General features: G+C 36.9%; 1 protein-coding gene across 2 annotated transcripts in view; it reads left to right on the forward strand.

Annotated features, from left to right (window-relative positions):
- The window catches only part of LOC149072969 (serine/threonine-protein kinase D3-like), a 234,427-nt gene that overhangs the window by 118,509 nt on the left and 88,629 nt on the right, over positions 1-27,289 (forward strand). For both annotated transcript variants that reach the window (XM_089246375.1, XM_089246376.1), the window contains exon 9: positions 13,541-13,664. In XM_089246375.1, coding sequence (XP_089102501.1) covers positions 13,541-13,664 — 124 coding nt within the window. The remainder of the gene's footprint in view (positions 1-13,540; positions 13,665-27,289) is intronic.

Raw genomic sequence — 27,289 nt, forward strand, 5'->3', positions numbered from 1 at the left:
TTGTGCCTTGGAGATAACAAGTTCTCCGATTGGACTGAGAAAAAACCAGTTCTCAGCAAGTATAAATAGACTTGGAGAAACCTGAACGATTGCATTCCTTCTCGCATTCTCTCATCGTAGAAGATGGGCTGCTCATCCCTACTAACAACTAATTGTTGTTGTTTATCGAGTACTAAAGATGTGGAAATACTTTCTTTGTGCAGTCAAGCTACTCCGGCTGGTCCGGGTAGTTGTTCCTAATTATGTTTTCCTAGTCACTTCATTAAAATTTATTATGTGTTCTAGTCAAGTTTTTTGAAATAGTTCGTGGGAAGATTGGGTGATCTACAAAATGATCATTTAAGGTGTTGCTACATATAAGTCTTATAAAGTGGTAGACTGTGATGCTTCTCCGGGCCTGACATCATATGTTGATGATCACCTTCGTGTGCGATCGTTGAATATGATCCAGTGCATTTGACTAATTCTTCAGTGACTGATGGTGTTCTCCATATTCTATTGTGTTCCTGAACATTATTGGGTGACTGGGAATTTTCGTTTCACTTGAGTGTTTTGGATACCGATTGTCATCATAGCCCTTGTGGACAGGGGCAGTCTTAGGGCAGTGTGACTGGTGCAATTGCACTGGGTGCCAAACGCGAAGGGGCGCCAAAACATGTTAAAAAATATATAGATATACATTACTAGAAAAATATCTTTAAGATATGTATTTAAAAAAAATAACTATAACATATACACAAAAAATGACCGAGATGAGAAAAAAAATTGGAGGTTTGAGTCTATATAATATTACAGTTATTTTTCCAAAACAAAAAAATCGATGGGCAGTGCGCCTATATATGTACCGTACATAGCAATTTTGGTGAGATAAAATTACTCTCTCTCTTTAGCTCTTTTCATTTACCCCTGAAGGAGATTTTGGGGGGGGGGGAGAGATGCAATTTCTTTCTCTTTTGTTGTGCTGTCAAAAATAAAAATAATGAGAGGAATCGCTCTCGGTCACCCAATTTTTGTATTGACAAGAGCAAAAGTGTTTTCCTGTGTTGTGGGGAGTATTACAGGAATTGAAGGTGTCTTCTCATGTGGGAAAGATTTTGAGCCAGAAAAAGGCCTTTATGCCTCTTTTTTCCCGACTTGTATTAATTGTATTAAAAACACAGAATCGAATCGCCAGCACAGTACAGAATTGGAAAAAAAATATTGAATAGATATTAAAAAAATATAAATGAATTAAAACCTATGATTTGCTGACATTATAGGGATCCTGCACTTGGACCTCTTTCCTACCCGTCACACGAAGAGAAACAAAAATGTGCTCACATGAGAAAACCCATGCACTTTGGCACCTTCGATCACTGCCAGTCTCTCAACTCACCAGACTTTCCTATTAGTTAAATTAATTAGGAAAATTAGTTAGGAAAAAATTAGGAAAAAGTATTTGTGCCGCTGTAGGAGGGGCGTAAGTCTGATGTAGAAAGGGTGAAAAAAAGTTAGGGGAAATGATTTCTGTCCTCTCCCCTAGTAGGAGCACCAAATCCGACATAAAAGGGTGGAAGAAATTACATAAAATGATTTCTGCCTGCTTTAGGAGGGACGTCATATCCGAAGTGGAAACTCAAAAATAATAATAATTAGGAAAACTTATTTGTGCCCTCTCTATATAAGGGATGTCGAGTCTGAGGTAAACAAATGGGAAAATGATTTCTGCCTGCTCTAGGAGGAGCGTCAAATTCAAGGTAAGAGGGCAAAAAAATTCGACATGATATGTTATTACATAAAATATCTCTGTTCTTTTGAATGCATCAAAACAAAGTGATTGAAACAACCGATTTTTTTTAAATGGGGGAGGTCAGGGGGCCCAAAAATAGCTCCTGCGCGGTTAGAAATTTTGTCTCGAGCCGCTCCTGAGTGCAACGTATGTGTGTCTGGACTTGAAAATTGTAATAAACCGTGCATACACAACTGAACAACTTTTCAGAGTTTCATGGATCTTGTTCCAGATACCCGGTGAGTAAAGCCTCCTATGAGGCTCCTAGACAGAGATACTGTCTAGGATGCCTTGGTAAGGTGTAGATACAACTGGACTCTAAAAAGACATCTTTTCCCTTTCAAGAAACTAATGAGAAACATATGTTGAAAATTCAATTTGATTTTTTTTTTAAACAGCTTTGTAAACCAGATTCCACAATCATGACCCCCCCCCCCCTAATTCTGTTTTTGAGACTAAGTAAAAAGTTTGAGGTGCAAAATATATATTGCTTTATTCCATTGGGATCGTTGCTCTAAAATATGCTTCACTACATTGTTTTGCACCTTGGTAAGGTTCTAGATGGAAGAGCAATGATACGTCTCACCAAATAGATTTATTAATTAAATAGTGTTCCTAGTTTATTAAAACATGCAATTTTTCTATTGTTATATATAATTTGGGGGAATACAAATCATTTTGTGAACTAAATCAATCTAGCTGCCTGTACTAAGGTAAGCTTATGCATTACGATTTGAGGCACAGTGGAAAACATTTGGGAAACATATTGGAAAAATTTGGATTGGCACCGCGAAATAAAAAAAAAGAAGTTCGGGAACGATAGTGATTTTTATGACCATGTTTTAGGAAAAGAGAGAAATATGAGATTTTCCAGGAGCAGATTGAGTGGTCTTTTGTTGCCATTAAAAGGCGATGTAGAAAGAATAGTTGGAAGTTTGATTAGCTGAGCTTTGCATAACTATAGATCAAACTCCTTTTTCAGAACAGTTTGCTCTGTACAAGTGAAGAAGTTGACAGTAAAAGTTTTCTTTCTTTCAAAAGTGGAGGAGGTTGATAATCATTGATTTAGAACTATAGGAAGCTGGACACAGCTATGCCTGTTGAGTCAGAAGATAGGCATGTAAAACGATTGTTGTTTCCCCTGTTTTTTATGGCTTTTCAAGTGGAGTTGGGCCATTCTGTTCAAATCTAAAAAAACAATAATGTGTAAATGTATAACAGGCCCGTAGCCAGAAATTTTGTTCGGGGGGAGCGGGCAAAGTGATAGAACAATAGATTTGGCCATCTTTTTCCCTTTTTCAGTCATTTTCTTACATTTCAGGGGGAACCAGACCCCCCAAGTTTCCCCCCTCGTGGCAAATCCATTCGAATAAGAGAAATTTCGGATATGCATCTTTGTATATTTGAAATAAGGTTTTTTTAAGCTGGGGGATGAAATATAGAATTAAATGTATGTTATGGTAAATGCGTTGAATTAGTAAAGCATAATCACTAACCGTCTCGGTAAGTTTGATAAATTTTGCAACATTTATCACTTTTACCAGTGATTATGCATAATCCTTTTAGACCCTGTATGCACAAACGTGCGGGTTGTTTTTTTTCACTCTAAATATTCTTTTTTTTTAAACTTGGGGATGTTCAGCCCAAACTTCAAGAATTGTGCGTTATCGTTGAGATTGAAGTCGAAGTCCCTGAGGTTAAAAAAAAATTCTACACAGAGAAAAACAACCTCTTCCCAGTGCCGTCTTAATGTATGGGCCCACCCAGGCACAGCCCAGCAACCTCAAGAGTAGAGGGGCCTCACGAAAAGGAGATCTAGTTAAAATTTTCTAGAATTTACTAGGTAGGGCCTCAGAAAAACTGCTTGGCCCAGGGGCCCATGATGCTCATAATGTGGCCCTGCCCCTTCCCCAGGGCCATAGCGTGCTTTCTCGGGGGCAGTCTTTTCTTGGAGTCTCCTTGAAATGGTTATGCTGAGAAAAAGGAGGAGTTACAAGCGCCCCTCCATTTGGCTCGGGCACCACCCAAGTTGTCTCAAAATAGTTACGGGCCTGCACCTAAAGCACAGGGCCCAGTGCTTTAGCTCGTGTTTCCCTGCCCCTTCCATTTCTTAATACTGGGTCTGAAAGGGATAATTTAAAATGTTCATGAGAGACAGTTTTATACATATGAAAGAAATCATATGGAAATATCACATTCATTTGACCACTTTTATTATCAGTTTAGCCCATACGTGATGCGTGCACTGCACGAATTTTACAAAAAAAATTAAATTAAAATAAGTGTGAAGAAGATAGATCTTTTGTGATGCGTATCTTGTATAAATGCGTGATGTTTTGTTTTTCTAATGTTTTTAAATCTCTTAATTAAATCAAACAAGTTGGGTTTTTATGCTTCTTTACAAGTTAAATAGCAGTAGACCCACTCTAGGAAGACAGCTTTTACGACTTCTTCGTACCTTAATATCCAACCAAAAGGAGGGAGCGATGGGTATGATCACCACACCAAGAGTCTGATAATATGGTAGAATGAATCTGTCCCGTATTTTACTGGACAGTAACGGCGGAAACGCTCCGGACAAGCAAAAATTACATCCTCTGACACATCACTCTGGATCTGCACCTGGGGGGGGGGGCACTGACTACTGTTTTTGCATCGGACACCACTAAGTCTAAGACCAGCCCTGCTTGTGGACATGGGAATGCCTTGCTGAAAGAGTGAATTATCTACAGCTGAATGGGTGAGATCACTCTAGTTTATTCACGAGAATTTGGTAACATGTAATCTCAAAATAAAATCAGAGTTAACTTAATCAATGATAATTGAATACTAAAATGTAATTGTATTAAAACTAACTGTGTTAAATAAATGTTTTGACTTCAAACTTGCCTTTGTTGCTATTAATATTGCCTGTTGACTTAGCATGTATCTGAGAATCATGGGACAGTAGCTTGTATACGCTGCAATGACACATCTTCATTTGTCAATTGGTGGGCCACCGCAGTACCCTGCCCCTAGAAACAAGGTTCTTGAAAGCGAGCCGGCAACTGAATGTGGCAGCCAGACCTGGTAGTTGATTGAATCAATGATGGCTGTGCTGTCTTTAGGTTGTCTCTTGCTTCTGCAGGTCTGTCATGTAGAAGAAAGGCAGACTTGACCCCATCAATAGAGACACGATGTCTTTACCATTTTTTATGGATTTTGAAAGTCTTATCATTTCTGTCCACAACTGGAAATGGTTCATTTTATGGTGGTCATAGTGGGGCTCGAACTGTATCATGCCAGAGGAAAACACGATTGCATGAATTGAGTTCTTGGGGAACAAAAAGCTTCGGCTTTCCGTAACATCCTGTTTCTGGAGCGGGGTACTGCGGTGGCCCACCAATTGCTGACTGAAGATGCCCTGTGTGTAAAAACGCATGGGCGGGCAATAGGTGATAAAAAAGAAGAAACGGTTATGCGACCAGTCTACACATGTGTCTCAATGGTGAAAGATTATCTCTGTAGAAACATTAAGCTTTCACTTTCAACTTTAATAATAAGCTATAATGTAGAAAATAATAACGTTATAATTATGTGCATATGTTTAATGTCTAATAGCATGGCGAGGAATTGGAAAAGGCATGATTCAAATTGTCGTCCCTAATTGGTGGTGATGGCAGTTGGAATGCCAAAATGAGATATCCATGAGCGGTATAGTGCTTTGGCCAGCCACTGTGGTGATGGAGTGGTCATAGTAACAGGTTCAAAGCCCAGGGCTTCACAGTGGTGGTCGGCTGAAGTTGGTTTTCTGTGGTTCCCCACATTTGAATGCAAGCCAATCACCCTGTTAAAAAGTCTTGCCACAGAGAGCAACAGGCCTACAAACCAGGGTTGGTAAAAAAACCAAAAAACTGGGTTTTTTTTGTTTAAACCGGTTTTTTTGTTTTAAATAGTATTAACATTAAAAACAATGAAATTTCTGAAAAATCATTCAAACTTCCAATAATTAACTAAAACAAAATGTTTATTAATGTAATTAACACTATTCCCATGCTAATTAATCAATAAATATTTATTACATTTTAACAAAAACCAACTTTTGCAATTTAATTATTTTTTGCTTAACTCAATGGATTACTGTGTGTTTCAAAATTCTTTTAATGTTATTATTAATCATATAATATATAAAGATTTTTCTCCAGTTACTTTCAGTATGCTTAATTATGAAGCTATTTTGCAAAAACTATAATAAAAATTAGGTGAATATAATGCATTTAATGAAGCACAAATAATGCAGATTAATTAGCAATGATTTACGATATACAGGGTGATTATAACTAAGGTTCTGGTTTCAAAACACTGTAAAAAAGAACGATTGTCAGAATGACTTGAAAATTGACATGAATATTCTTGAAAAAATTCAATTTTATTTGATAAAGGGGAAAAAATACTTAAAAATGTAAAATTAATGACATCATCAAACACTTGGGAAATTCGCTTGCAGAATGGAAACGATAGCCAGTCACGGCAAAATGATAACTTAATTATAGCATTGCACGATTTCATAATTCATGGAAACATCACAAAAAAAAACCAAAGTAATTGAAAATATAACTACAACTTACTCAAGAAATGTTAAATATGTTGTCCACCGTGTTCTGGCTATGAAGTGAAGGGATAAAAGGCAAGCAAAAATTCTTGTTGCAACAACAGATCAGAGTATGTCATGGTCATGATGTAGATGTGCTTGCAATTTACCTTTATTAAACCAAACGCGCCCCCCCCCCCCCATTAATATTCCTGAGGAACTTCTAACATATAGGGGGATGCGCTGGAGATTGCAATCTGACCACTGTTCATAACACATTTTGAGGTACCCCCACAGCCAGAAGTTGCAAGGGTTAAGGTGCATCCTGTCGAAATGGGTCTTCAGCAGCTGCTTTGCTGGTATTGCAATGTGCATCTTAATAGAAGTTCTATCCACACACTGATGCTGTGGAAGTGCCGAAATGATGTGGTTGCACAAAATAGATTATACTGCTTGTCAAGTACAGCATCATCTACTTGCACATTTTGCACTTTTTTTTTTTTGCGAAAGAAACTTCCATTGCTTCAGGAGTATCCATGCAAATTTTCAAGTCATTCTGATCAGTACTTATTGTATAGTTTTGGAGAATCAAAACTTAAATTATAATCACCCTGTATATAGCTGATTATTGTTCATAAATCTGTTACTACTATACAGTAGAACCTTGATTAACTGGGCTTAACAGTGTGTGTGTGAAAGTATAAAAAAAACAACTATTGAATATTAAGACTGGGAGATGTACAGTTACAGTAGGAGATGTGCTACTTCTTATGGGAAAGAAAATGAAAATGTATGTGAGGTAATGTAACTACTAGTACACTGGTCTTTGTCCTTTAAGGACAGCTGATGTCTTCATTGGATTATAGGACCACCTGCCCCTAGCATGATAATGTCACTACTGTAGCTGCTTCTTTGTGAAGGGAAAAAGAAACCCTGTGAGATAATACACCACTACTTTTAGATGTGTGATGCAATCCTTATTCATTAATTTGCTAAAGGTAGAGCATCAGAATGTAGCCAAAGGTTAGAAAATGTTGTAAGAATGAGAAATTTTGGCTTTTGTATATAACTTTATATAACTAAGATACTTCATATGAAAAATATATATATATTCTGGCCACTTTTATGAGACTTTTTGAAAAAAAACCACTTATAAAATCTTGTTTGTCATTTAAAGATATACCATCAGAATGTACCCCAAGGATATAAAATGGGGTAAAAATGAAACATTTTGGCTAATAATGAACCAATATGATATTTTTCAAGGAAAAAAATTATATTTAGGCAACTTTTATTTGGTTTTTTTTAAAAAACCAACCCTACTACAAACTGTACAAATATTCAATTATTACACTTCATTTCTGAAATATGGATGGCAGCCCTGAAAAATTAGACACAACACTGTATACGAACTCAGACTGTTAGGTACACACACTCACACTTCCGGCACTACTCACTCGGTAGTAAATTGCGATGGACCATGGCGATAGACCTGAGTTGGGCTCAGTTTGAAAGAAAGAAAATACTTTGGCCACTGTTAGCGCCTCTGTATTTGGTAAATATTCTGCTTCTGCCCACTTAGTAAATCTATCAATCATTGTCAAACAGTATGTGTTACTGTTTGAAGTAGGTAGAGATCCTATTAAATCCAATGTGAATGTGATAAAAACATGAATTGCTGGCTGTGATATTTGTAACTGGGCTTTTTATATGTTTGACTATATTTGACCTTTGGCAAGGTATGCAAGATCTTGCTCACTTATTAGAATCAAAGTTTATTTTTGGCTAAAAAAACCTGTCTGTGATGAACTTAATTAAAGCTTTAGTGCCTGGGCATGCCAAATTGTGTAAGGAAGTGAAAATGTTGTATCTCTAGCATTTCGGTACAAATGGACGAATTTTGCCTGCAGAAATGTCACAATATAATTTGACAGAGCTATCTGGAAGTTAACTTTTTCAACTTTAATAATGAATGTTCATCGCCTATTAGTGATACCAGTTCCTTGTCAGCAATTTGTGCCTCCACTATATTTTTGTAATCTATTGGATTTGGATATGCTATGGCATTGACCATACAGAAAGTATTGGCAGGATTATTTTCTATTTCTTTGACATGTCTGATGTTGGTTATAAACTGACCCATGTAGTTTAGCTGACGCAATTAGCATGGAGAACATCTGTCATTCTTCCGTGAGAATGCAAAAACGAGGGGCTTATATGGTCCATATAAACCAAAAAATTATGCATTTCAGCCATGAAACAAAAGTGTTTAATCACCGCATAGGCAGCTAGCAACTCTCTGTCATAAGCTGAGTATTTTTTTTCTTCTGTGTCTGAGAGTTTGCGGGAAAAGAAACCTAAAGGTTCTAAGCCTGTTGAAGTGACTTGATGCAAGGTAGTACCAATGGCGAAATCAGATGCATCAACATATAATGCCAACTCCACATTGGGAGAAGGATGGTAGAGTAGGGTCGCCGGTCGCTAATTGGTATTTGAATTCCTCAACAGCTTTCAAGGACTCTGGTGTGTCCAAGTTATTTCTGTTTTATCAGACTTTTTTGTGCCTTGCAAATGTGTACATAATAATGATTGAGAAAATGCTGCATGTGGAATGTTGCAATGGTAATAATTCAATAAGCCTAAATATCGTCTTAAGACGGTGATAGTTTTGGGATGTTCAAATTTTAGAATGGCCTCAAATCTGTCTGGGAGAGGATAGATACCTTTGTTGGTCACTAGCTACTCCAAGAAAGGAAGTTCTTTGGCTCCCAGAATACATTTGTCTACATTAATCCTGATACCATACTTGGAGAGTCATTTGCACACCATGTCAAGATGTTTCATATGCTCATCATCTGAGCAGCTGCTGATCAGAATATGATAGAGGTAAGTAAAATCGAAGCAATACAAAACTTTGTGTATAAAGCATTGGAATGCCTGAACAGTGCTCATTAGCCCAAAGGGCATATATAAAAACTCAAAAACACCAAATGGTGATGTAATGGCCGTCTTTTGAATATCATCTGGATGAACAGGTCTTTTATGGTATGCCCTGGTCAAATGAATTTTTGGGATGTTTTTGCCAAATAATGTCTGAGAAAAATCTTGCATGTGAAGTAGTGGATAGCAGTCCTTTTGTGTTTGTTTATTTAAAGCACGATAGTCCCACATAGGACAGAAATATCCTTAGGGTTTTGGGACCATATGAAGAGAATTAGACCAATTTGACTTACTGGGTCTACAAATTCCTTGCTCAAGCGTAATCCAAAATTCTCTTTTTGCGACTTCCAGTTGCTTGGGATTTAAACGCTGGGTGCGAGCGAAAACAGGTTGTCCCTTCGTAATGATTCTGTGTACCGTGTTGTGTTTCACATTAGATGAGGATGGATATGTACAGAGGATTTCTTTGTATTTGTGGAAAATGTCCTTGAACTTTTCATCAGTAGTTATGAGTGTAATGCTCATCTCTGGACTGTTGATAGTAGAGCATGTCATAAACTAGGTTAACTTAATCTAGTTAAAGGATCCCCGAGGCAAGAATTTTTCAAATCGATCAACAGTTCATAATGTTTAAAAAAATAAGCACCTATGATAGGTTTGCTAACGTTAGCTATGATGAATCTCCACTGGAATTCACGATGTAAATTAAGGCTGACTGAAATGGTCTTGGTGCCAAAAATTTTGATGAGACTGGTGTTGGCAGAATATAATGTTAAGGATAATGGTGCTACAAACGACATAACATAGTTGCAGGGCAAGCGCAAACGTCACTATCACTGTCAATTAAATGATAGCGATGTTAAGTTTGGTCATGAACGAATAGGCGGACAGAGGAATTGAATTTGAAATCACACTCCACCACATGTCATTTATGATTTAGTTTTCGTGACTGTTGTAGTAACATGGTTGCTGGCTTTTATAGGCTTTGTCAGCAGAATTGAAATGATACCGGCATATACCTTCTGGTAGCGATCGCCTCAGACTTTGTGATCGCTGCTGTACCATTCTTCAATACATTTCCCGGTTTGTTTTTTGTTAACCCAACTTTGATTCATTGTACGAATGACAACAATGAAAGACGAACACAAATTTTCCACTGTAACATTTATTCAACAATATTAGTTTTTAAGTTTTTCACAACTAAAGGTTTAGATTTTATTATCTCGGTAACAAATTTTTCCTTAAAAGGTTAGTATTGAAAGTTCAACAAAATGGTTCTTTCTCACCGGTTCTGTCCATCATGACACGCTTCACATCACCACGAGAATCACAATTTCTCGGTTTACAAGAACAGTCTAGTCATCTCCCAGTGGTATAAGTACAGCAGGAAACCAGAGTCGATGAGTCCAAGGACAATGTAGACAGATCGCTGTCCTCTATGGCAAGTTCACTTCATTTGAGAGGAAGATTCACAAAGGCATTCTGGTCAGGCTTTTGGTTAGGCCCCGAGACAATGAGCAGGAAGAGAGGCGGAGTAACTGGTTTAGTGCAGAAGCATGCTACGGAATGGTCAGTACATTTTGCTGATTGAGAGGCAACCCGACATACAGCCCTCAGGATGGAACTTCTCTGGAACTGGTAAAGACTAGAACAAATGCATTGAAATGGTTAAAATGCCTCGATTCCCAGCACACTGCTGGTATTTGAATGAAACGTATCCTAGCATCCATCATCATAATGTCCAATCAAAATATGGGACCAGCAATTCTGAAAAATTTGCATATTACAGTGACGGACAACATCTTATTTACATAACATGGTATGAAACGATATTGCAGAATAATGCGATACAGAATCTGGAAACATTACAAAACACAAACAATTGGAGACTTGGCCAGGGTCTACAATACTAGGCCTATTGCACATTGAAGAATTTTATGATGCTATTGACCACAAAGTGGTCCATGGCCGACTGACAGCATGAAGGTAAAATATTACATTTTCATGTATAATTATAGTTGCATTTATAATTTTAAATTTATATTGCAAATTTCTTTTATCACAATATCACAATTTCGCAGAGGGTGACGATGAACCCTCCCGCGCGGGGGGGGGGGGGGGGTGAATTCCCACCCACGATCCGCGGGACCTCTCCTATGATAATATCTGTGATTTGCAGGCCCCTCATGTTACACTGTCTGTTGCATGAATGGTAATGGCTCTCTCTCTGTCTATCTCGTGAGAGACGTTGTACCTGCTCATTTAGTGCTGCCATTTTAGTTCGCAAGTCTGTTAGTTCTGTGTTTTTTGCAGATTTTCCTAAGCTACACTGTGTTTCAACTACATAGTGTGGGTTCAGTTCTAAGATCGTGTCCGGGTCACCACTAAAGATGAGTGTTGGTCTTCAATAATCATGATCTTCTATTTATTAACATTTAAGAATTGCACATAATTATAACTACTCGTATTTATCATTATCCACACTTATAGCTTATTATTGAATTTGAAAGCGATGTCATTGAGACATGTGTGTAGACTGCTCATGTAACAGTTTCTTCTTTTCATCTCCTATCTCATGCCCACATGTTTTTGCACATGGCGTGTCTTCAGTCATCAATCAATGGGCCACCACAATCATAAAAGTTGAAGAAAAAACTGTGGAATGATTTAATATGCTTCAATTCAAGATGATTCTTGACATCCACTATATTTTTTTTATAACAGATAGGTGTTTATGAAATAATGCTTAGGGTATCAAATCCTTCCAGCTCTGCTTTGATTGAAAATACTCTTTGAAACTCTGGATTTATACAACCTAAGCTAAGAAATTTTTAGGTGAGAATGAGTTTAATTAGTGTAGTAATCACCTTGTATTAACAGATGCTGCACAATAATTTTTAATATGGAATAAAAGTTTGGGCAAATATCAGAAAATTTAAAATATCAAAAAATATAGATATATTTTATATTTAGTAATTATAATTAAAAACACTTAATTTATTTTGTGATTTAACAGGTCATAAATCAGGTTAAAAAACTATTTGACAACACTGACAACAAGTTTTTGACTGTTTAATATTCAAATAGTAATAGACTGAGTTAGTTTCTGAGGTCACAAACCTAAACTCTGTGTGATCCCCTATCACATATATTTTGAATAAACATCTCTATTTTGCTTAGTAAATTGAACACAGGTAATTAGTAGATTAAATGAATCATAAAAAACTGTATATTATCTGTTCTAGACTCTTTGTATGTTGAAATATTCATAAATCCAATTCAAAATTAATATTTTGTTTTAATTATTATAATAAATTAGTGTGTAAAAATGAATCTTGGTAATATGCAAAAAAGTAAGTTTCCCACCATGTTATATACCTATTGTGTTCAAAACATTATCAAAAAGCATTTATTTAGGTTTTAAGGTATGTCATGTCAAAAACCCAACCCTGGTTACAATGGCCTAATTCCCTAGAAACACCAACCAAGTAAGAAACAACTTATTAGTTGGAGTTGCTGTGTTTCCTTATCACTTTCAGTTTCACCACTCTTTCTGAATCACTTCCATTTTTATTCCGAACCATATTATGGATTTCATTCTTTTGCCCTCTGTTAATTTTTAAAAACTTACCATCATTGTCAATGTGCATCATCTCTTCAATACTCTCATGTTCTAAATTCAAGTTAATGATACTGCTGATGTATTCTGAAAAAGATCGAAATTTGGGTATTCCTTACCATGTTTCACAGTCAGTGGTAGCATTCAATTTGGCATCATCATGGTTGTTTTCAACTAGCAAAGTTACAGGCCTTACATTATGCCCCACCCCCAGTATGCTATCAGGGGTCTGTCCAGCCAAAATTCAAGCTTGTTTTCTGGACCCTTCACAAAATTCCAGATCTGGAAAATGGACCCTTCACAAAATAAAAATTAATGAAACCATGAATTTGCCATTTAATTTCTTTTGTGGAAGATTAACTAGATTATTTTGGTTTCAACAAAATTAACCTATTTTTCACAAAATTAATGACCCTTTTCACAAAAACAGGACCCTGAAAAATAGTCTGGGCAGACCCTTGACTATTTATTCTTTCAAGTTTTTGAAGAGGTTTTATCTCCTGGGTTTCGTGATGAAACTCACTTGTGAGAGCCATGTCTATTTTACTTTTATGCATATGTATGTACAGTTTATGAAATATTAGTTTATGAATGATTATTTAGATGATACGGATATTTAACTTTCCAATAATTCTTTAAACAGTGTTACATCAAGTAATAATATTCCTCTGATGAGGATTGTGCAAAGTATTAAACAAATGAGGCGGAAAGGATCTAAAATACTGAAGGAAGGATGGATGGTCCATTTCACAAGCAAAGATAATATGGTAAGCTTATAGTGATATTATGAATAGTGTTATTTCATTTTTGCTTATGGACTTGAGTCTTAGAACAAATATTATATCTTGTATTTTTCAATTTGTGGAAGTATAACTCTAATTGAAAACTTTCTTCTTAAACTTAATTAATCAATTTGCTACATGGAGACAGAAAAAAAAGGAAATAATTCCATTTTAAATTGTATGACATGAAATATGTAGCATAAATAAATATATATTTATCATTTTTAATGTATAAGAGGTTCTTAATTTTTTAAGGTCTGTTAATCACTTCTAGCTTTAAATTTTCCTAATTTACATAAAACTTGTTTTGTAAGTCATTGTATTAAAAAAAAAATCATTGTTTTTTAACATGAAAAATTTGTTTATTTAATTGGTTGTTTTTACAATGAATAGACGTAAAATCTTGCAGTCAATGATATATGGCAGGAAAAACTGAGAAAGAGAGAGAGATTATATCGAGCGTCTCTCAAACCACAATTGACCAATGCAATCTCTATTGCATGTGTGTTATAAGAAGATTTTGATCCTTGAAATTGTAAAGTTTTCTAATTTTTTTTTTTTCACTTCTGTTGGTACAATATCAACAAATATATCTTACTTTTTCTGTTATAGAAAATCAAAATGCAGTAGCGTTTTGATTAAAATCATAAGTGAATGAGACTGAGAAACCATCACAGATTACTGAAAACTTGGGCAACTGAAAAAAAAAATGATAACAAATATGTAAAATGCTTATTATGCAAATATGTAAGTTTTTCTTAAAGAAAAGGTCAAATTGCAAAAATACTTGAATACCTAAAGGACATAGGTCATTTTTTATGAAGTTTGCAATTAAAAAAGAACTTATCCTTATTCAGTGATATAATTATTCATGGAAGAGTTGATTAACTTTGCCCAAGAATATTAAGAAGACACTTGTGAATAAGGCAAATACATGAAAATACAAAAAATCCTAATGCATTTTAACACCAATGGGTGTCGTCGTCAGAGGAAAAATATTTAACCACTAGCCTGACAAAGTTTCCCACTTGGGTTGATTGGTCTATTTGAATTTTCTTACAATTCCCGCTCGAAATGAATTTAAGCCCCGTGTTGTTGCGATCGGGGGGGTGTAGATTTGTTGCCTTTTACTAGTGTATTTTTGAAGGCCTGAATATATGTTCCTTCATAGAAATCTAAATCAACTGTGAACTTGACTTTGAAAAACTCTTGCTTCTTGAAATTTGAATCTATGGCCCTCTTGCCAACAGTGAGTGGCGATGGTCAATTTTTCACATTCCTGATTCTTAACACAGCGAGTGTGTTAATTTAATCTTGCTTTTATGGGTATCCTTGTCTGTCCTATAACCAAGAACGAATGGAATGTGCCCCCTAAGATGCTATACTCCCTAAAGATGCTATACCACAGAATAAACAATGTTTTGAAATGTATTAGGATTTTTTGTATTTTCGTGTGTTTGCCTTATTCGTTGGTGTCTTCTTAATAATTATTCATGGTTGATTTCTTTGTATTTCTGTGTTTGATCATCTCAGTTTTTTTCCCCCTAGATCATTGTAAAATAAGGCTGCTAACTCTCGTTCAAACTGAATTTATTCACATTCATAGAGAAAATAAAGCAAGTTGCGTTCCATGGGAGGGAAGAAATAGGGGTATCTTTGTGTGAAAACAAAATTTTAAAAATTTCATCATCAAAAACCTTTGAATTTCAAAGCAATTCTACTGTACTTTATAAAAAAATATAAATTGAAATAGAATTAAGAGAAATGAGATAAGCTGCCAAAGTTGCATGTTGTTTCAGTAAAATTAATTAAAATTTTCCGTTTAGTATTCCTGTTTACTTTTTGATTTTGTGTTCCATGCATGTCCATGTAAAGCATTTTTTTTACCCACTCTGTTTTCTGGATGTGCCTTTTTAAAATTGTTTTTTTTTTTGCACTTATTTTTTTAAGAGAGTATTTTGTTAACTCAGTTAAGCTCAACAATTTCAAATTAAGTTTTTTTTACTGCTATGAAGTTTATTTTGATGCAGGATGTAAATTTGAATTTTCAAATTTTTATCGTGGCATAATTCACGCTGAAATAAAATTTTGTGTCTAGTATTTTTTTTTATTTACAGTTCGAATTTTAATTATTCTGAATAAGCATCTATTTAATGCCTCATTAAGTTCAGTTCATGAGAATTATATTTTCTATTATATTGACAAAATGGATTTTACTAGGCATGTAATATGTTTTCTTTGAATAATTCCCTGCTGCAACTATTATCATGATTATTAGGTGCTAGACATTCGAACTAGCGCCCGAGTGGCATGGTGGTAAGATTCTCGTCTACCACCAGGAATGTTACTGTCATGGTCCCAGGTTCAAACCCGAGGAGGTGAGACCACCGACAGACACTGTCTTTATTTCCAACTCATCTCATTAATGGAAGTAAATTGCAATATAGCAATATGGCCAGAGTTGGTGTTTGGAATAGTAGTAGACATCCCAACTAGATTTTCTTATCCAAAATAATGATATATCAAAGCGAATACTCCTGTAAGAAATAATGAAAACTCAAATAGAAATAAATTATCTTTTAGGAAGATAATATACACACACATAGGGAAACAACATAAGTATACCCAAAATATGAAGAGAACAAAAACTCAAATGGTTTGTTCCATAACCATATCTCCCATATCAGCCATGATTCTTTCCAAAGATAATGTGCAGGTTGATTTATTTTATATGCATGATAATATTTTTACTTAATTTAAATATTCAAATATTTTCAAGATAATGCAAAAGATACAAGTACAAAAGACTGAATACCAAGTGGAGATGAAAATGAAATTTGGAAAAATATTCACATGCCTCTGTGAGGAATCGAACCTCTATCAGTCCAGGTGAGTGCTCTACCACTAAGCTGCAAAGGATGACATTTCTGACATTTCTCGCGACAAATTGCCATCTGGGGCCTGTTTTTGTCAAAAGCCATTAGCTGAGCTAAGAGGCTGCCCATGCACAGTCTTGTTGAGCACATTGATATATTCTCCAAAGAAAGAAATGTCAGTCCTCTGTAGTTTAATAGTAGGGCACTCGCCTACACCACGAGAGGTTGGTGGTTCAATTCCCAGAGGAGGCTGGAATCAATCTTTCCAAATTTCATTTGCGCTCAAATCCAGTCTTTTGTACTTTGTATGAACAGCAGAGAGTGACATTGTTTCTCTCTTATTACAAGAAAAACAGGGGGGGGGGGTGCTTTCAAATCCTGTTTGTATTAACACAGAAAGAATAAGAGGATGAGACAGTTTTCCCATGGGCTTGTGCTATAGATGCTAATCTCCTCGTACTTAGTGGCATCTTAACAAATGCGCTCATGGGGCCCGGGAAGGAGTCTAAATTAAACAAGAGGCCCTACCATATTGAAGGTTCTCATTAATACACATACCCAAACAAGACTGGACATGCATAACATATCTATATACATAAGACATGATTTTTTTAAAATTTTATTCTTCAAAGAAGTCTAAAAATGCTTGGACCTGGCCCGTTAAAGATTTAAGTAAAGATATTTTTATATTTACTGAAGGGTGTGCTAACCCAGGTTGATAAGATACTCGTCTATAGTACCAAATGATGTTCAGAAGTGTCGCGAGTTTGATGCCTGATTTGTCCATTTAAGAATTTTTCCTCCCTCAACTGTGGCCCAAGTTCTTCAGAACACACTGTTTCCATCTCTCTATAGGCAGAGCAGGGGCCTTGGTGGTCGGTTTGTCTATCAGAATATTTCCTGGCGCAGAGGACAACAAAAATAGTGATAATATCTTGCGATTTCTACAGACGCAAGGTGTAGCAGAGTTGATAACGGAGTTTGAAAAGTAATACGGAGTGCTTCATACTTAATTATTATTTTAATTAATAGTAAAGTGAAACAAAAATATTACATGATGCTTAGCACATACACAACCCAGTCTCCGTGAGTACAGATCTCGACTGATGACGAACGAACTGACTTGACGGTACTACATATTTTTTTGTTGCCAAGGTTGGCGAGATATCGTAATTCAACATAATATAATCATTTAACACATTGCTACTTCATCAAGTCCCCCACTGAGGGGTTAGTGCACCAACCTCTGGGCAAGATATATGAAAATCTGATATGGAACACTGCCATTTGTATTTGGCAATAAACTGTAGGTCCCGGTTTGGGCGGGTGTCTACCATCACAGAAAAGTTGTGAAGTCACGGAATGAAAAAAATATCATGCAAGTCCCAAAAAATTGACAAAATTTGAGTGAAGGTCACAGATTTGTTTATTTTTTTTTTCATTTTCCAGAGATCTTTTTTTTTAGATTTTTTTCCCTTAAATCTAGGCTTTGGAGAAGCTGTGGTATTCAATATTTTTTCTTTTCTCCCTTTTTTGTGGATGGGTGAGTGAGTGGATGGATGGGTGAGTAGCAACAGACAAAAACAATGTCAATGTGTAGTAACCCTACATTGGGGCAGGTGTTATATGGGTGGCACAAAAAAACTATTTAGCCTGGATGCCCTTTTCTTTCTTTGCTTGTGGGGACCTTTCAGCATCTACAATATTCCCCTAAAGCAGTGTTTTTAAGATCCCGTGATAATTCCTACAGAGAGGAATTGGTGGGTCCACAAGCCAGAGTTTTCGCTGCGGTGGGGGGGGGGGGGAGTGCTCTGTAGTGAATTTATAGTGTGAAAAGGGGCCATTTCCCCCATGAAGGAAGAAAGGTTTTTTTTTTAAATTATCATCTATTTTTTTATTTAATCGTGTCTATCTTTACCAACTAGCTATAGCAAACAAATAAATCATACAGTATATGCATGTGACAGAATGAGAGAGTTCATGAGAAGACAAGCATCAGACTCATTCTCTATTAATTGTGTTGATATTTAGGCAGCACAGTATTTCTAAAAGTGTGCATCGCGGCTCCTAGGAGCGTCGTGGCTAGCTGAAAATATTGATTTGTGCACCTATGTATGCTTTGAAAATATTCTTTTATACAGGAAAATATCTGCCAGACTTTTTGGAGAACTGCCGATGAACCATGAATTACGCAAGGGAGGCAGCTGACAAAAGAGAACTATTGTAATACGGTGAAGAGCTTGTGATCTAGACCGACACCAAAGCATGACGATAGAGAAAATAACAAGCATCTAATATCGTACTTTGAAAAATGCAAATCGGAAAAGGAATGTGTGAAATCCATCTGGTCTAGTGCTGTGTCTTCGACCGCCGGGCCTTGACATCGGCTAAACTGGGCCATGAATGGTTTATAATTTCATTTTTACCCATTTATTTCCCATGTGTATGGTCGGTCTTTTCAACCAAGAAAAAGAAATCAACCGTGCTCCGGGATTCCAAAGGTTGAGAACCACTGGGCTAGTGGCCCCACATCCTGCAGTAGGGCCCCTAAGCTGAGATCTTTACCCCAGGTCAGATTTTGCACAGGACCCCCGTATTGTGAATTCATAGTGTGAAAAAAAATTGAGAATTATCTCTTATCCCAGGCTGGAACCCTGTCAACCCTCCTACTGTGCTTCCCAGCACAGGTGAATGGGGCATTGACTGTCAGAATTGGAAAATCACCGGACTATGTTTCCTTACACGAGGGTTTCAGCTCTTGTATACAGGGTGTCTCATCAAGACCATCCAAATTCTGCACAGCCAGATTCCTCCCTTGGAATATATAAAAAATGCCCAAAGAACTGTACCTGTACGACCCATAGTTTTCAAGAAAAATTCGAAAGAATAGTACGAGTTCATATCCGGTGCAAAGTAAAAAACTTCATTGAAACATGAACATTGGTATTTGCATGTCTTGGAAATTTTGAATAACTTCCTATGTAAACATAAGTAAATACAGATGTTCATGCTGTTTTCCAATAAAGTTTCTTTTTCTTGCACCAGATATGACGTCATACCGTTCTTCCGAATTTATGTCAAAAACAATGGGTTGTACAGGTAGAGTTCTTTAGGCATTTTTTATGTATTCCAAGCGAGGAATCTGGCTGTGCATAGTTTGAGTGGTCTTAATGGGACACCCTGTTTAAGAAATGTTTCTTCAGATTTTTTTATTTACCTGTGCTGATATATTTTGTTTGCCCACTGTAATGCAGTCATTAAAAAAATGGCCACATTCATTCACGTTCTCTTTGGACGGTGTTTTTTGCTGATGCACATCCTTGTCTGGCGATGCGCATCAATTCTGACAGTCAGTGCCGATTGTTGAACCGATCAACTAAATTGCTCGATCACTTACACCTTGCTCCATTCAATGTTTTTCGGTTCTTTTTCTTTGTTTTGAGCCCACTATTGCTATGCATTGCAGTGCTTCCCAAAGCAATGCTGTGCACACGGGTCTAGGGTTGCTATACGTCCGTATACATGACGACCCACAAGACTGTATTCTGGGGATGGATTGCAATGAATATTCATGATCTACTGAGGGCTTAGGCGACCTCACAGTGTTGGTTGAAGATGGGTGGGGATACAGAGAAAAAGCAACCACACATCCCTATCGCCCCCCCCCTCCCCAATTAAGAAAATTATTGGCATAGGCAGAAGAGCAGAAGGTGGACATTTGTTCCCCCTCGTTCAAGAAACAACCTGTATCCACTTATGCTTTTGCGAGGGAGGGGGGCTTATGTGGCTTGAGCCCTTAGGATCCAGTTCCTAGGGGTGTTGTATTTAAATCTTTAAATTTAAAAGTTTTTTGAAAATTTAAAAAAATTTAGTTTTTTAATTGGGTTGGATGGTACTAACTCCCCCCCCCCTTCCCCGCTGAACCTCAACATGTGCAAAAACCTGTTTACCATCACAACCGCCCCACGCTGTGGGCTAAAAACAGGTTTTTGAGTGGTTCAGTGTGGTGGGTCTGGACCCAGTTTCATTTGAATAGTGCATGGTCGTGCTTTCGGAACTTGTGGTGGAAAAAAATGTTTTGTCGTTGGTGCTGTAGGAGCTCTGATATGAATAAAACGGGGATGGGGAGGGAAGTCTAGGGTTGCTAGACGTTTGTATATACAGCCCATAGGGGCTTGTGCAGGTTGGGATTGCACTGAATGTTCATAAATTATTAAGGGACCCGGCGACCTCAGAAAGTTGTTTCGGGGGGTGTGGGGGCTCATGGCCTGAGCCTTCTAGGTTCCAGTGCCTATGAGGTGCTGTATTTAATGAGCTTTCAATTAAAAATATTTGAAAAACTTAAATTATTGAATGATTTTTTTTATTCTACTATGATTATGTTGTCCTAGGTGGCTATCCGTAAATTTTGTCTAAGTGAAATAATTTCCTCGGTCCTTTTTATTTACTCAGTAACAAGGTTTGACTCTGATAGAGAAATTTGCTTGCTGTTTATACTGCGAGACAGTGATTTCCATGGGCAGAGATACATGGGAGCATGAAGGGGGTTGCACCCCCACCCCAGCATCAAAGATTTGTACAGTTGATCAAAATATATATGTGTGTGTATATGCATTGACATCTTCATCACTGAATTGCACTGAAGGATTAAAATAATTGATTTCTTATCAAATGCTTTTATTTTGTAAATTCATTTGCATTCCCCCCTTTCATTAAGACCCCCCCCCCTTATTTTATTAACCCCCAAGCGGTCGCTACTCACAGTTTGGGAACCACTAATATAAGAAAACAGTCCAGAGCATGGTTCATTTTGTCAAATGAAAAAAGGTCACAGAAAAGTCCCTAAAAAGTCACAGAATTTTGCTTTTGGTATTTGGTAGACACCCTGGCAGTGTCTACCATCATGGAAAAGTCACAAAGTCCCGGAATGAGAAAAAGGTCACAGAAGTCCCATAAAAGTCACAAAATTTGAGTGAAGGTCACAGAGTTTTTGATTCTCCACAGATCTTTTTTCCTTCAAAATCTAGGCTTTGGAAAAGCTGTGGAATTCAGTATTTTTCCTCTCTCTCTCTCAGGTTTCATTTCTACTGTTTTTTGCCCAGGAGAGATGGATGGGTGAGTAGCAACAGAAAAGAACAATGTCAATGTGCAGTCACCCTACATTGGGGCAGACACGTGGAGCTTATATTATAGTAATATAAGCTCCATGGGCAGACATTATATGGGTGGGGCAAAAAAAGCTATTCAGCCTGGATGAACAAAAGAGAATTTTTCTTTCTTTGCTTGTTTGGAGCTTTCAACATCTGTAATATTTGTCTAAAGCAGTGTTCGCAGGATCAGGTGGTAATTTCTAGAGAAGTGGGGAGGAGTTGACTGGCAGGAAAGTTGGGAACTATATTGGTTTTCCATAGAAATGATATGATTCCCCCCCCCCCCACGTCTTGGAGCAGGTCTGTTGGATCTTTGGTGAGTCTGTTAGCGAGAGTTTTCACAGTGTAGGGCTCTGTAGAGAATTTGTAGCATGAAAAACAAACAATGATTATGATTGTCCCGGGCCTCATCTCTACAGCCTTATCACATCCATCCTTGTGGGAGCCAGGTGAAAAGGCACTAATTTTTTTTTAAATCCAGTCGATCTTTACAGATTGGGTATAGCTAGTGAACAACGAAATCGTACAGTATGTTCATGTGCCGCTCTGGTGGTCGAGTGGTCATTGTGAAGGACTCGCGTCGTGAGGTCCCGGATTCGAACCCCACCGTGGCCACAGTGGTGGTCGGCTAAAGTTGGTTTTCTGTGGTTCCCAAATTCAAGGTGCAAATGCGAGCCGATCTCCCGTTTAAAACGTCTTGCTACAAAGAGCAACAGACCTACAAGCAATACAAACATAATTCAATCATAACACATCACTCACTTCACTTCTGAAATATAGATGGCGGCACTAAAAAATAAAACACAACACTACATATGCACTCAGACTGTTAGGTACACACACAGTTACACTTCTGGCACAACTCACTAGGTAGTAAATTGCCCATAGATGGTAATAGACCTGAGTTGTGCTCGGTTTAAAAGAAAGAAAAGAAAGTATGTGGCAGAAAACGATAGAGTTCAAGAGATGACAAAAATCTGACTCATTCGCCATTAATTGTGTTGTGATGCAACATTTAGGCTGAATCTAAAGGAATACCATAGTGTTTCTAAAAGTGTGATGTCACAGCTCCTATAAGCGTCATGGTGAGCTTAAAATATTGATCTGTGCTCTTATTTATGCTTTGAAGTGGTTCTTTTATATGGTAAAATGCAGGGAGGCAGCTGACAAAAGAGAACCATTGGAATACGATGACAAGCTTGCGATCTTAGACCGACAACAAAGCATGGCGATCTAAGATGTTATTTGCTCTATCAAATAGAGCAAATAACAAGCGTCTAATACTGGACTTTGAAAGATGTGAATAGGAAAAGCAATATGTGAAATCCATCCTTCGGAAGGGCCCTGGGTTGGTCTAGTCTGGACCATCATGATTTTTTCCCTCTTACTAGAATAAGAGGGAAAAAATGAATATCACAAAGGCCTGGTCTAGTGCATTGTTTCTCAACCGCCGGGCCCTGACATTGGTGAAACCAGGCCGTGAGTGGCTTATTATTTCATTTTTACCCATTTATTTCCCATTAATCGTGTGTATGGCCGAGCCTTCCAATCAAGAAAAAGAAATCAACCGTGCCGCGGAATTCCAAAGGTTGAGAACCGCATCCTGCAGTAGGGCCCCTAGGCTGAGATCTTCGACAGGCCAGGCCAGATTTTTCACGGGCCTCCGTATAGTGAATTGATAGTGTGAAACAAAATTAAGAATTATCTCGGGTCCCAAACTGGAACCATGTCATCCCCCTACTGTGCTTCCCAGCGTGGGTGAATGGGGCATTGGCTGTCAGACTATTTTTGTATGTTTACACTATGGTTTCAGCTCTCATATGTAAGAAATGTTTCTTTTAATTTTTTTATTTTACCTGCGCCGATATGTTTTGTCTGTGCACGGTAATTCAATCAGTAAAGAAATGGGCTCATTCATGCACATTCTATTTAAACGACCTTTTCTTCTGATGCACATCCTTGTCTGGCGATGCTTGTCAATTCCGATGGCAAACTGACGATTTCTACAGTTGGCGGCGTCGAACAAACGGCTCTATCACCTACATCTTGTTCCGTTCGATGTGTTGTTCGGCTCTTTTGCTCTGTTTTGAGCCCACTATCGCTATGCGTCACAGTGCTTTGCAACACAACTCTGCATATGTATGTTGTTGTGCATATATGCACAATGGGCGTACAGCTTAATATTGATCAATAGCATGTTCAGTAGTTTTGCATTCCCGAGATGCATTTAAAATCCGCTTTAATCTGCTATATTTTAATCTGCTTGTGCAGGGGCGTATTCTGGGATGGATTGCATTGAGTATTCATGGCCTACTGAGGGCTTAGGCGACCTTGCAAAGTTGGTTGAAGGCATGGGTTGGACACCTGATTAAAAAAAAATTGCCATAGGCAAAAGAGCAGAAGGTGGACATTTGTCCTCCCCTCCCCGTTTGAGAAACAACCTCCAGCCGCATATACCTTTGCAAAGGCGACTTATGTGATTGAGCCCTTAGGGTCTAATTCCTATGGGGTGTTGTATTTAAATCTTTAAATTCAAATTTTTAAAAAATTAAATTTTTTTTATATGTTGGTTGGAGGGGTTATCCCCCCATCGTGGTAAAGCTCAACATTCAGCATCACTGAAAGGCTTCATGCCAATGTTGGCATGTCTATATGTGTGTATATGCATTGACATCTTCATCATGCTTTGCGGAAAGTTTCGAAGGATTAAAATAATTGATTTCTTATCAAATGTTTTTATTTTGTAAATTCACTTGCGTTTCCCCTTTCATGAAGACCCCCCTATTTTATTAACTCCCCAGGTGGTCGCTACTCACAGTTTGAAACCACTGAAATAAGAAAACAGTCCAGCATGGTTCATTTTGTTGAATGAGAAAAAGTCAGAAAAATCACCTAAAAGTCCCCAAAAAGTCACCAAATTTTGCTTTTGGTATTTGGTATACACTCTGTTTTTGCAAATTGTGAAAATTCATACTCTTCAAATATCAGGGGTCTGCACCCAGCCAAAATTTGGGCCCGTTTTCTGGAGCCTTCACAAAATTCTGAATCTAAAAAATGAACCCTTTGTAAAATTCCGGACGTAAAACTGACCCTTCACACAATTCCGGACCTGAAAAATGATCAGTTCACAAAATAAAAATTAATGAAACCATAAATTTGTAATTTAATTTCTTTTGTGTATATTAACTAGATTACTTCGCTTCCCACAAAATTACTTATTTTTCACAAAATTAATGATCCTTTTCACAAAATTAATGATCCTTTTCACAAAAATAAGGGAAATTTTCACAAAAACAGGACCCTACAAGAAAAGTCTGAACAGACGCCTGAATATTATACTCTAATTTAAAACGCTTATAAATTTCTATGATAAAGTTGATATATATATATATATATATATATTTTTTTTTAATTAAAATATATTCTAATTTTTAGAAAATACAACAGATATAAAAGATGGTAGATTAAAAAAAATAGATGGCAGCATCAGTCTCCACGGAACATTTTTAGCTCGGCCAAACGAGCATAATAATCTGTGCTAACCCCATCCCCCTTTCTCCCTTTTCTGGTATTTATACTACCAAAATGTATCTCATATGGTGCACGACTGAAAGCAACCAAAGAAGAAAGAAGAATACAGAGCTCTCTCCATGGAAAGCACTGCCTAACCTTGACCATATGACCCGTATTTTACAGGACTTTTTTTTTGTAAATGCTTCCAAAAATTTTTCTTTTCTAATTTATTAAATTAATTTTAAAAAAAGAAAAAAAGAAATTCATTGGTATTCAGTTGGTATAAAATCCATTTATAGAATTAAATTAATGGCTTGTGATTTTCAGGGGCGCACGTACCTATGCGCCTCCTTCACGAGCTGCCCCTGGTTATTATTGAACCAATCATTGATTATTAGAAGATCGTGTTCAACCTGTCTCTTAAGTGAATGTACGTCAATACGGGAATAGAGAATGACAGCGTCATCCACGCGGGGTTGTTATTATTTTACCAAAGAGTTTCAGCGTACAAAAATCATTAATAAAAATAATGAAAAGAATTGGACCTAAAATAGAGCCCTGAGAAACTCCTTTTGTTATAGTTGTATATTCACTGAAAGAGTTGTTTATCTTAAAAAATTCTGTTTTCTTTTATTTAGATACGACTTGAACCATTGAAACATTTCACCTCTAATACCAGCATTAGATAATTTATAAAGTAAGATCTCATGATTGATGTTTTCAAATGTTTTTGAGCAGGGCCAGTCCTAGAAATTCTGCCGCCTGAGACAAATCAAGGGGTAACATTGATGATTTAAGATGTCGCGAGAGAATTTCGTAAATAAAAACGTCCTGATGAGAGTAAATGTATCAAATCTCTTCTTTGGAAGGATGGGGGGGGGGGGTCCCATAGTGCTCACACCTGTTTACCTTTTTTTTTATTGGTTTTAGAAAAATGTCTGCCCTTCAAAGGATTAATTGAGCTGTTTAGCACACATACACATATCTTATAATGCATTGAAATTCTACATAAAATTTACCAAAATAATTTGAAGAAAAATCTTATTCAATTAAGTACCACGAATGTACTTATGTGCATTTTTATGAGAAAACATGGAAATTAATAAATTTGATATTTATTCTGAATCCAAAGACAAATTTTACTTATTGAAAATCCAAGAATCACTTTCCTCATTTCCTAGTTTTTAAAATTGTGATTCTTTACATTATGTTGCGTAGCAGAAAGTTAAGTTTTTCCTACCTATTTATTTATACGTTGCTGCAAAATTTTGTAGTAAAGTGACATCACTGGGTTCATACGTTAGTGACCGTAGTATGCAGGAGATTTTCCTAGCAATGTGTATCCATCCTAAGCTTTCTATGATTGTAATGGATGGCCAAGGATAGCCAAGGATGGCTACACTTTGCAAATTTTACTAACATTGTTTTACCTTGTAGAAACAACAAGTCTGAGAATGCTCAGACTCTAATCACAGAATTTTGTTGCTCAGAAAAAAGCCCCTTATTGTATAAGGTTGCATGTTATTTTGTCATTCTGCACAAATATAGAAAATCTGAGCAGAGAAACAGAAGATATGCAGGTGAAATAAAAGGCAATGTGCCCCCTATCTGGGGTGGAAAAAGTTAAAGGGCAGATTTCATGTAAGAATAAAATTTTTCCTTTTTACTGCAAGCATCTCGATGCTCGTCATACCACCACCCCCCCATCATGGAGCTAGTTTCCTCAAGACTGAGATCTTTGTTGGAGATGAGATCATTGAATAGCAAAGAGTTGAATAGCATTCCAATCCTGAAAAGTATTACATTTACCTGTGCTTATTTATCCACTTGCGCTTTTCCTTCAAAATTATTTTGATATGTAAATTATTCATGAGAATGAAAACACACTGTTATAACAAATCTTTCATAAAATATGCTGCACCTGTGATCATGCCGCCCTATGGTCACCTCATCACCTCATACCCTGCATTGAGATGTCAGAGAACAGAGAAACATTTTGGTCAATGCTTTTATAGATAAACCTACAGAATTCTATTAAAGACTTTTCTGTAACTCAAGTTCCAAGAAACCA

The sequence above is a fragment of the Pholcus phalangioides genome, unplaced genomic scaffold (assembly GCF_987345545.1).
Source record: "Pholcus phalangioides strain wild (caught in Gottingen) unplaced genomic scaffold, Ppha-v1.0 ptg000017l_1, whole genome shotgun sequence".
NCBI lineage: Eukaryota > Metazoa > Arthropoda > Arachnida > Araneae > Pholcidae > Pholcus > Pholcus phalangioides.